The sequence below is a fragment of the Pseudopipra pipra genome, chromosome 20 (assembly GCF_036250125.1).
Source record: "Pseudopipra pipra isolate bDixPip1 chromosome 20, bDixPip1.hap1, whole genome shotgun sequence".
Classification (NCBI taxonomy): Eukaryota; Metazoa; Chordata; class Aves; order Passeriformes; family Pipridae; genus Pseudopipra; species Pseudopipra pipra.
This window is the reverse complement of record NC_087568.1, coordinates 9846043-9856654: the sequence shown is the minus strand read 5'-3', so window position 1 is coordinate 9856654 and position 10612 is coordinate 9846043. Positions and strand designations below refer to the sequence as shown.

At 51.7% G+C, this 10612-nt stretch overlaps 1 protein-coding gene across 4 annotated transcripts in view; it reads left to right on the top strand.

The window, feature by feature from the left end:
* Positions 1 to 787: 787 nt before the first annotated feature.
* The window catches only part of LOC135425175 (discoidin domain-containing receptor 2-like), a 62357-nt gene continuing 52532 nt past the window's right edge, over positions 788 to 10612 (top strand). For 2 of the 4 annotated variants that reach the window (XM_064677184.1, XM_064677185.1), the window contains exon 1: positions 1709 to 1783. In XM_064677184.1, coding sequence (XP_064533254.1) covers positions 1724 to 1783 — 60 coding nt within the window. In that variant the 5' untranslated portion in view covers positions 1709 to 1723. Of the gene's footprint in view, positions 883 to 975; positions 1050 to 1708; positions 1784 to 10612 lie in introns of those variants that run through there. The other 2 variants (XM_064677188.1, XM_064677189.1) reach the window with 2 other exon arrangements.

The window sequence follows — 10612 nt, the reverse complement described above, 5'->3', positions numbered from 1 at the left end:
GTTTCAGCCCTGGGGCACGTGGGGACATGGAGAGGTCGTGATGCACAGAGGGGACAAGGGTGCACAGCCCTGAGGCACCTGGGGATACAGGAACATGGCTCAGCCCTGAAGCACCAGGAGGATACAGGAACGTGGCTCAGCCCTGAGCACAGAGGGTCGCAGCGGGGCCCTGAGGCACAGGGGGACGTGAATGCACAGCCCTGAAGTACACGGGGGGCACAGAGGGGCCGCGATGCACGGAGGGGACATGGATGCAGAGCCTTGAGGACACACGGGGGGCACGGCTCAGCCCTGAGGCACACGGGGACACGGAGGGGCCGTGATGCATGGAGGGGACATGGATGCTCAGCCCTGAGGCACACGGGGACACGGAGGGGCCGTGATGCACGGAGGGGACATGGATGCTCAGCCCTGAGGCACACGGGGACACGGAGGGGTCCAGAGGCACAGGAGAACATGGATGCAGTGCCCCGAGGCACCAGGGGGACACAGGGACGCGGCTCAGGCAGGGACGCGGCGGGGCCCTGGGGCACACAGGGACGATCACCCCTGAGGGCACCCGGCACAGGGCACGGGGCAGCCCCGGGCCCGCCGCGCTCCCGCCCGTGACGCCGCGTTGCCATCGCGACGCCTCCCTGCAGCCCAGCCCAGCCCAGCCCAGCCCAGCCCAGCCCAGCCCAGCCCAGCCCAGCCCAGCCCAGCCCAGCCCAGCCCAGCCCAGCCCAGCCCAGCCCAGCCCAGCCCCGTCCCGTCCCGTCCCGTCCCGTCCCGGCGCGGCCGCTTTAAGAGCGCGGCGCCCGCGGCCGCCCCCGCCCGCCCGCCCGCCGGAAGGGGCCGCGAGCCCGCGCCGCCGCCGCCGCCGCCTTCGCCCGGCCTCCTCAGGTACCGGCGGGGCCGCCCCGCCCGCCCGGGGGGCGCTGCCCGGGCCCGCGGGGACGGGACGGGGGCGGTGTGGCCGGGGCGGTGTGGCCGCCGGGGGGGCGCTCGCTGGAGCCCCGCGGGTGTCGGGAACCCGCGCCCGGCGGGCTCCGGGGCTGCGTCCCCGCGGGGTGAGGGAGGCTCCGGGCGGGGGGTGCCGGCGGTGCGGGGGGTGCCGGCGGTGCGGGGGGTGCCGGCGGTGCGGGGGGTGCCGGCGGTTCGGGGGGTGCCGGCGGTTCGGGGGGTGCCCTCGGTTCGAGGGGTGCCGGCGGTTCGGGGGGTGCCCTCGGTTCGGGGGGTGCCGGCGGTTCGGGGCTGCCCGCGGTTCGCAGTGCCCGGCGGGACCCCGCGCTGTGCGGGGCAGGGACGAGCCGGCAGCCCCGTCATGCGGTGCCCGGGGCTTTGTTCGGCCCCTCCGCCCGGGGTTCGGCTCTCCCGGCCCGGCGGGTCCCCCCGCCCCGCGCCCGCCCTTGTGCTTTGGGTGTTTTGGGTGTTTTTCTTTCCCTCTGCCCCAGCAGCGGCTGCCGGGGCTGTGCGAGCCGGGAGTGAACCCCTGCTGTGGTTTGTTCTGCTCGGGTCCCCAGACCCGGTTCTTCCTCCGAGCCGGACACCCGCGCTGGCTCATTTGCCTGTTTGTCTTTTTTTTTTTTTTTTTCCCTTTATGAAAGAAAGAAATTCCCTTTGTGAGTTTTTTTTACTTAGCAGACCTCTATGGGAAAACTTTGCTTTTAAACTTTTACTGAAGCCTTTTCTGGTTGATGCCGTTGCTTGTTCGGTGGTGTGGTTCCCGTCCTCTCCGTGCTGGATGTGCTGGCTGGCTGTTCCTTTGGCTTGCTCTGCCTTCCAAGTGTGCTTTAATGGAGAGGTAGGATTGGGGAAAGATAAAATACGAGAACATGAGGCTATTTTGTGTCAGCTTCTCTAGTGGCATCATGTTAACGAAAGAGGAAAGAAAAGAAAAAGTGATCAAGTGGAGCTCAGGGCGCTTTGCTTTGTTGGAGACAGAAAGGGAAAACTGTTATGAGGGAGTGACTGAGATTTTGTTTCACTTTATTTCTCTTCTTTTGAAGCTGAAAGATAAACCAGCGTTTTGAAACGCTTTGGTTTAAAATGCCGAGCTCCTCATTTTCTCTTCAGCTGACTCCATTATAAAAAAAAAAAAAGTTCTTTTTTTAAAAAAAAAAAAGTAGCAGCGTTTCTGCAGTTGTGGAGCCAGCAGCAGTGGTGTGTGTGGGCAGAGAGGCCTTGCTGCTCTTCCATCAGCCGTTCCTGCCTCGTCTCTGTGGACTATAAAATTAGAAAGGCTCCGATGTCCGTTCAGTCTGATGGCTGGGTAATGTGGGCTGTGGAAATCAGGAGCTCTCTCTGAATTAGCTGCTGTGCCGCTCGTGGCTTGCTCAGCCTGTGGGTTGTGGCCTCTGGTGTATAATTGAGGAAAGTAAATGTGCTTTAAGAAGCCTTAAATCTATTACCCAGGTGTGTGCTTGTCCCCTGGGCACGTGTTGGGGGTGGGAGCATTTCTGTGAGCAAATGATCTCTATCCTGCTGATGGTCATAGCCTGCAGTCTGAAATGTGCAGCAGCTTAGAATCACTGAATAGCATGGATTGGAAGGGACCTTTAAAGCTCTTCTAGTCCAACACCCCTGCAGCAAGCAGGGACATCTTCAACTAGAGCAGGTTGTTCAGAGCCCTGTCCAGCCTGGCCTTGGACACTTCCAGGGATGGGGCACCCACAGCTTCTCTGGGCAACCTGTGCCTCAGCACCTTCATTTCAAGAAACTGCTTCCTTATATCTAATCTAAGTCCCCCTCTTTTAGTTTTAAGTTAAGTCCCACTTAACTTAAAAACTTTAAAACTTCTAAGAGTGGTCCACGCTTCCTTCAGGTTCCCTGTCCTTTTCCTCCCCTGGGAATGGCCCAGGTGACCTCTTCCTCCTCCCCTGGAGCTGGCTCCTTGCCTTTCCCAGGAGCTTTCATCTTCCTCATTCCATTTACTGTCCAGGAAGGCTCTTATTTGTCGCCTCTTCCCCGAGTTTGGTTTTTGTGCACAGTGACAAGCCCAGGCGTGGAGAGCACAGGTCTGTGGTGAGGGACAGAGCCAAGAACAACTGGAACTGGGTGTAATTGAGAACTGTCAGCTTTGCAGCGAAGGAGGGTGTTCAAAGCATGTGGCTTGGGGTAGATCCTTGGATAACACTGAGCGGAGAATTGGATCTTGGAGTTCTGAAGAAAGTCAGAATGTCCAAATCCTGAAGAGTTTTGTTGGCTGGAGCCCAAGGGTGAGATGGCAGGAGGGCTTTGGATGGCTTTTCTTCAGAGATGCTGCTGCTGTTCTGCACCATCTGCTGTGGTTGCTGTTTCAGAACAGCTGAAATATTCAAGTCCTGGTGTTTTGGAGTAATCTGCTTGTTCCAGGTTTCTTGACCTTCCTTCCCTTGGAAGTGGCTGTTTCCTGAGGGGTTTGGCTGCAGTGCCCTGGAGGGACCAGCAGTGTCCTGTGAGGAGGTTTTGGGGGAGCAGGAGAGCAGTGCAGAGAGCAGTGTGCCCACCCAGTGTCAGGAGCACTGGGAAGCTCTGGGCTGGGCTCAGGCAGTGCAGGGGCATCCAGGAGGAGATTGGAATTTGGGAGATAGGGAGCAAATGCTCACCTCAGCAGTGAACACCACAGACAGACTGCTTCTGCCCGACGTGCCCTGGCTGGATGTACTTCAGGCAGTTTCTGGATGAGGCTGTGGGTGGAATTCACTGTTTCCTTCCCCAAATGTCCTGCCATCCCCTTGGGCCGTTGTATCTGCTGGTGTTTGCCAGATATTGGCCTGAGCTGCTCTTAAACTGCAGCTGTTTTTGCAGGTTCCCAGTTACTGCACAGTTGTTCTTACTGTGTTTATTTTAGTGGTTATAAACTGATTTTTAAAAAGGAGTTGGAACTAGAGCTGGAAAGTCTCCTTTTTCTTCTTCCCTTCATGATTTGGTTGGGAAGCTGCACCAGGGGAGGCAGCAGCTGAGCCCTTCAATATTGCCCCCCTCCTTTTATACTTTAAGTTTTCTGAGCTGTGGTTTTCCAGGGATTTGGAGGTGGTTGTCCTGTACCTTGATTTTAGTAGCGGACAGATGGTTGGGGGGGTTGTCTGCTCTTAATCTGGTAAAATTAGGAACTTGGCTAAGGAGTAAAAAGCTTGAAGGAGACTTTTCTCATAACATTTTGAAGGTTTGCATTCAGAGCTATGTGTTTCCTTTTCTTAAAGACACAGAAAGCAAAAAGCTTTTAATTATTGCAGTTATTTCAAATTGCTCTGAGGTTCAGAGTGTCATTTGGAGCTAGAAGGTGCCACCATTGACCAAAAGAGTTGCAGCATGACTGTCATCCTGCATTGTCCAGGGGCAAATCACCCTGATTCACAGAGTGGCTTCAACAACTATGGGTTGAAGTGTAGGTAATCTTTATAAAAAGCAGTAAGTGGCTTTTGGAAAGATGTAAATTGAAGGAGAACCCAGTGTGGTTAACTTGATCCTCTGCTCTCATAGTAATAAATGTGTGTTGCCTGATCTTTGCTTCCTTCTGTTTGTTTCAGAACAGTTACTTTTTCAAGTTAAACTGAAATAGGTGCTGGAAGTGGTGAATAATCACTTCACTTGGAATATAATCCATGTCTGGGAAGAGCCAAGGGCTCAGTCCTCCTGATCTCCTTTGTTAGAGACAGGCTAGCTTTTTTCCCCCCTCCCTCCCCTGTTCTGTGTTGAACATTAAACAGTGATTTCTATGCAAGAATTTTAAGAAAAGTCTTTCAAAGCACTTGAATGACCAACTAGGGGCAGCTGGGAAGGGGTTGCCTGGGAGATGCTGCCGAGAGCAGCTCAGGCAGGGTGTGACAGCCTGGAAGGAAGTGAAGAAAGGCAGGATGCTGCTCTGATCTTCCCAGCCTCCCTGCTGAGTGCAAGAGCGGTGGTCCTGCTTCTGGGAGCTCGGGGGATGCAAATGTGCCTGAGTGTGTGAGCACAAGAGCCTGTTCTGCTCTCCACGGTGCTCCTGCTGCAGGAATGAGGTGCAGCTGGCCCTGCACAGCCCAGCTGGGAGCCTGCTCTGGGATCAGAGGCTGCACTTTGTCCTACACTCTGCAGTGCCAAGGTTTTCACTGGGAAGTGAAAGGTGTTGCCTCCTGGGGATGTTGTAGCGCTGCAGCATCCCCAGAAACTCGTGTAAAATTCTGTTACATCACTTTAAGCAATCTCAGGGCAAAGTTGGGAGCTTATTGCTTGTTCCCTTCCTCCTCTGCAGAGCTCCTGCTGTACTGGTTATTCCTGTCTTCAGGTTCGTGTCCAGGGTCCAAGTGATAATTGTGGGGAAATGCTGAAATACACCTCCAGAAATTAAGAGGATATTCTGTTTTACACATTCAGTGTGGTGTTCCATGTGTAATGGATTGCTTTGCTGGATGCTGCTCAACTTGCAGCTCTGAGTTTGTCCTTGCACTGTTCCAGTGCCTGCTTAGGATGAGTTCTGCTTGGAAATGGGAGTGATTTCAGGCTGTGGAGAATGCAAATAGGATGCTCCAGTTAGGTGTTGGCAAACTGTCCTGTCTGGAGTTGTGTGGGAGGAGAAATGGTTTCTTGGTTGTGTGACCCCAATGGGGAGAAGAGCAGCTGGGGTTTAACAAACTGCTTAAAATTATATAGGCCCCCAAATTCTCCAGAGACATCTCTCCTTTCCTAGAAGCTTCCTTTAACAAGCTGATTTCTCAGGCTGATTGCTTGCAGATGAGATCATGCAGTGTGTGTTTTGCAGGGAAAGAATCTGAACTTCAACGGGCGAGCCAGAATGTTTTAACACGCAAGTCACATGCCCGGTGTCCTCATGGCACACACAGAACACCAGAGGCTGTGAAACAGCCCAGTTCAGGGCAGCTTTGTGCTCCAACAGCAGCTTCCTGAATGCAGAGAATACCCAGGGATGCTCTCGAGTGCTGGGGCTTGTTGCTTGGACAGCAACAGGAGATGATGGCAAGGAAGTATTTCATCTTTCCTTAGCTCTGTTTCTCTCCTTAGTGTGTGTGGTGTTGGGATAAGCCCAAGCCAGGGAAGGCTCTCATCTGCCTTAATTCCTCAGACGTTTTTCTGCTGGCTTCAGCAAAGGAATTTGTGTAGAATTGATGGTGTTTTTTTCTGTTAATGCATGAGAACATTCTGAGCAGGGAGGACTCGATGTAAATGTTCTGCTGCAGTCTCTGGTGCCTCTCAAAAGGGATGCTGGTTTCCATTTCTCATGATGGCAACTGGGTTACTCTTCCAAAATAATCACAGCCATCATTTAGGAGTGTTGAAAATTAAGCAAAGCTGTTCTGAGGTGATGTTGGGTGGTGTTCCCAACCTAGGGAGCTTTTCTTGCCAACAGCTTTAAAATACAACCTGTTCTCACAGGCAAGGTAAGAAGGCACCTTTCTGATGCCAGAGCCTCTTTGTGCCTAAAATCACTTCTTCCAAATCAAGAAGGTATTAATTATGCAGAAATGAACTGGGGGAGGGAGGAGTTTTCATTGGTTATGAAAATAGGAGCCAAAGAGCCACTTGTTTCCCAATCTCTTAAAAACAACAACAAAAAACTAAGCAAAATGATGTCTGACTGGATGGGGAAAGTTTCAAATCCCAAACTTTAAATTTATCAACATTTTATGCAACTTGAAGACAGGAATGTGTAAGGCAGGATGTGTTAAAACCTCCTACTACTCCACAGCCACGTTCTTCTGCCTGTAGGGAAGTCTCCTTCTGTGGGTCACTCCTGTGGGCTGGCTTTTTGGAACAAATCCTTGAAAGTAAATCTTAGAGGTGAGCACAGGCTTGGTGTTATTTTGTTTTCCTGTCATTTAAGCATGTGTGCTCTATGGGAGTTTAGCAGAAGCTCTTTCCAATTTATAACTTCCCACAGGTATTTTACAGAGGTGGAAAGTCAAGCACTCAAAAGTGGGAATCTCCTGTATGCAGGCTCAGCAAACTTCATCTTGCTTCCTTGTGAGTGTGTAGTACCATGCAAGTATGACATACACTGAATATCTACTTTCTAAGTCGTATTACTTTATTCCCTAAGTAAAATAGTTGTGAACATAAGCTGCTTTGGTTCCATGCCCTTACCAGTAATCCCAGGAGCCTCCTCCCCATGGAAAGCACTGGTAGAGCACTTGTTGCTCTGATGGATGGCAGTGAGGGGGTGTATTTTTTGTAGCAGCTCAACCATTTCATTGTTCCCTTGGCTCCTGGATGGGATCCTGCTGGGTCTGTTCACGGGCTGTCTGTACCCCTGGAGCCTGTTTGAAGGTCATCCTGCCTGGGTGCACATGGGAGGTGATGGTCTGTGCTCTGAAAAGTGCTGCTTAAACCTTGTTTTGTCCATGAAGCTTCAAGTGTGGAGCTGTTAGAACACCAGCCCACTCAGAACTAATGCTTGCAGAATGCATGACCAAGGAATTAAACTGGGTGGAGTTGTTCCAAAATTTGGATTTGAGGCCTGTCTGCTCCTAATGCAGCAGCTCTGGGTGTTTGCTTGGAAGTGCTCCCAGCATGGATGATGCTCTCCTGACCTGATCTGACTTTTCTTTTTTGATGCTTAGGGTGCTGTGCCCAAATCTGTCTGCAGAGTTCTGCAGTGCAGAGCTCCAGTGCCTGATGAACCTGAAACAAGTCAGCTCCTGTCAGGAGATGGCACAGGGATGGTGGTGCTGTGGGGGATGGAGGAGGGGCAGACAAACAGAGTAAACAGTTGAGTTTCTTCCCCAGGACTGTCCTGTGTCCTGAGGCTGCCAGCTGCAGTTTGGAGGCCAGAGGAGCAGGGCGGGGTATTTTCTTCCAACCAGATGAATTTATGCTGTGAAAATGAGAAGTTAGTTCAGTTTCTCTGGGAATAGCATTTAAGGTGTTAAAACGTCCCACCCATCGGGAAGGAAGAGCTGCTCAAGAACAAGCCAATACAGAGATGGAGCCTGCAGAGTTTGCAGCTCTTCTGCCTCCTTGAAGGATGAGAGTCTGGGCATGTTTTTGTTGCATTTATCATTTGGTTGTGGTGTCAGTTCATTTGTGTTGCCTTCTTATGGAGAGCTAAACTAGCCAAGTGTCAGGTTTTGTTGTCCATCTCTGTTACTGTTATGTTATTTCACTTGTGCTCGTTTGTTTCTGCCTGTCAAAAGGTAAAATAAATTAAATACTGCAGCAGGAATAGCTGGAGTACCAGTATTCTCCAACAGGAAGATGTCAGTGCTTTTCAGGCTGTTTCTGTTCCTCCTGACAAGGTGTCACATCTTCATGCTGGGTAGTTTGGTCTTCCAGGAATCTTTATCTTTTATTTCTGCATTTATAGTGGAGCTGAGCTGGGGGTGCTGGGGTGTTATTTGGTGGTGTTTTTGGGATGAGGTGCTGGCCATGTGCACTGTGATTCAGCTGCTGAGGAGAGCAAACCAGCAGAGCTGCCCTGCAGTGAAGCTCCTGCACTGTTTCCTTGGATGAGGGTCCCAAAGCTGTGAATTCATCTTGTGGACTTTGGTTTTGAGTGCATGTGCTTTGCATTAGTCTGGATTGTGATGGATTTTCTAATAACTCAGCTTCCCAAAGTGTCCTTTCTATTTTCCATCAGTTTGATGACTTCCACCTACATATTTAGCTAGAAGCAATCTTATATTTTCTTTTATGTTTTGGGGCAAACTGGACAGAGCTTTACTCTGAGAAAATGAGCTTTGCTGGCCAGAGTCATATGCAGATGCCATGGTCAGTCCTAGCAGCACTATGGGTGGACATCAGGGAGGAATAGCATCAATGGCAGATTCCCTGGTCACAAAAACCCCTCTTCTATCTTGGTGCCTGCTGCTGCTTCCCCATCACCCTCCAGACAGCACCTCATGGAGACATGCTGCCTTCTTCCCAAGGCCTGAACCCACCAGTGATGAGTGTGGTTCAGTCTCTGCTATGGCATTTTCTGGCCTCCTCCCAGCACTGGAAGGACAGCAGAGAGCAGCTGTGCTGCTGAGGCCTCCCCAGAGTAAAGACTTCGAGTGGGAAGTGAATTTTCTGGTCGCTTCTAACGTCTTGGGAACTATTGGCTGTCTTGCTTTTAACCTGTGTTCTTGGATTATTGCAAGCTATTGTGTTTGAACACATAGCTGAGTTAAATGCCAAGAAGAAATCTCTTCTGGTGGGTGTTAATTTGTGCAGGAACAGTGTGATGTGGTGCCCTGACCCTGCGTGGGACCCGTGCAGCACATCGGGGCTCAGATCCTGGTATTCCAGAATTCCTGCCAGTACAGAGTTAGCCCTCATTGTGTCAGTGCAGGCATCTTTGCTCACCAAGCTTTTAAATATAATCTGGAAAGATCTCTTCAGAGAAACTCGATGCAAGTCTGTCGTCTTGGCAGTAATTACTCTGCCTCTTCTCCTTTGCTGTCACAGAATGATGGAAACACAGATATCTGGAGGTCTCTGGCCTGACCTCCTGCTTGAAGTGGGACTGTCTCCAGCATGTGATCTCCTCAGCCATGGCTCTGTCTGGCCAAGCCCTGAACACGTCCGGGGATGGAGCACTGGACCATGTCAGATCAGCTTTTGTTTGCTTTTGCTTGAGAGTTGTACCTAGTGAACCACCCTATAGTGTGGGTTATGCATGTAGGTTGGAATTACCTCATCCTGCAGGTTTAAAAACATTTAAGTGAACTGTTGGGTAATGTCCCAGTAGGGCTAATAATGTAATGTGTAATGTATCCCAATCCTTCTGTCTTTTCCGTGCTAGTACGGGAAATATGAGCAGCCCCTCGTGCTGTTTGTGCAGGGGAAGGCAGGGATCCCGTTGGGTGGTTTTCCCATGTTTGCACGGGGGATTGCAGGTGAAGCAGTTGCTTGTAGGACATTTGCTGGAATGAGCTCATGGGTGTTTTCCCTTGGGTGTTATCCCTGGTGTTTTTCAGGAGGTGCAGGATGAGCACCGTGAGCTTCCTTTGCCTGTGTGGGATTGGTGCTGCTCAGAGTGTGCTCAGGCTGAGGCCACACATGCTCAAAGCACACAGCTGCCTTTTTATCCACCTCCCTCAGCCCCTCACTGTGGGAGGAGAGGGTTCTCCCCAGATTCTGCTGCAGTCATTTCAGAAACCCCCCCATGAGAGGCCATGAGATGTGCTGGAGCTCACATCTAAGTTACCCATCACGGTCCTGAGCATTAATAGGAGCACAACAGCTCTACATCTGAGGAGTGAACTTCCTTCCCACATGCCACGAGCCTCTGGACACAGTGGGTGCCCAGGGATGGCACGTAGTCAGGCCAGACCAGAGGCCTGCTGCTGTGCCTGGGCTGGATTTCTTCAGGCAGAACTGCAGATTGCAACACCCTGGTGCTTGTGTCAGCCAGGAGGCCTTGCTTGGAAGGGAAGTGGCTGAGATGGAAGGAGCTGCTGAGGAGGTGGAAGCTTCCCTAGCCAAGGCCTCTTTGCTAGACTCCAATCTGGCTGCATCCCCTCATGTAACAGGGACATTCAGAAATGGTGTGTATGCTTCATGGGCACTGAAAAGGAGAGTTCCTGTGGCTGGTCCTCATCTTCTGCCTGGAGATTCGTGATTCCTGATCTGTCTGCACTGCCTTCTACTCTGGAGATTCACTTTGTGTTCCTGTTAGAGTGCAAACCAGCCCTGGTGTGAGCTGAGTCTGGTGTGGGGGGTGAGCAGCAGTGTC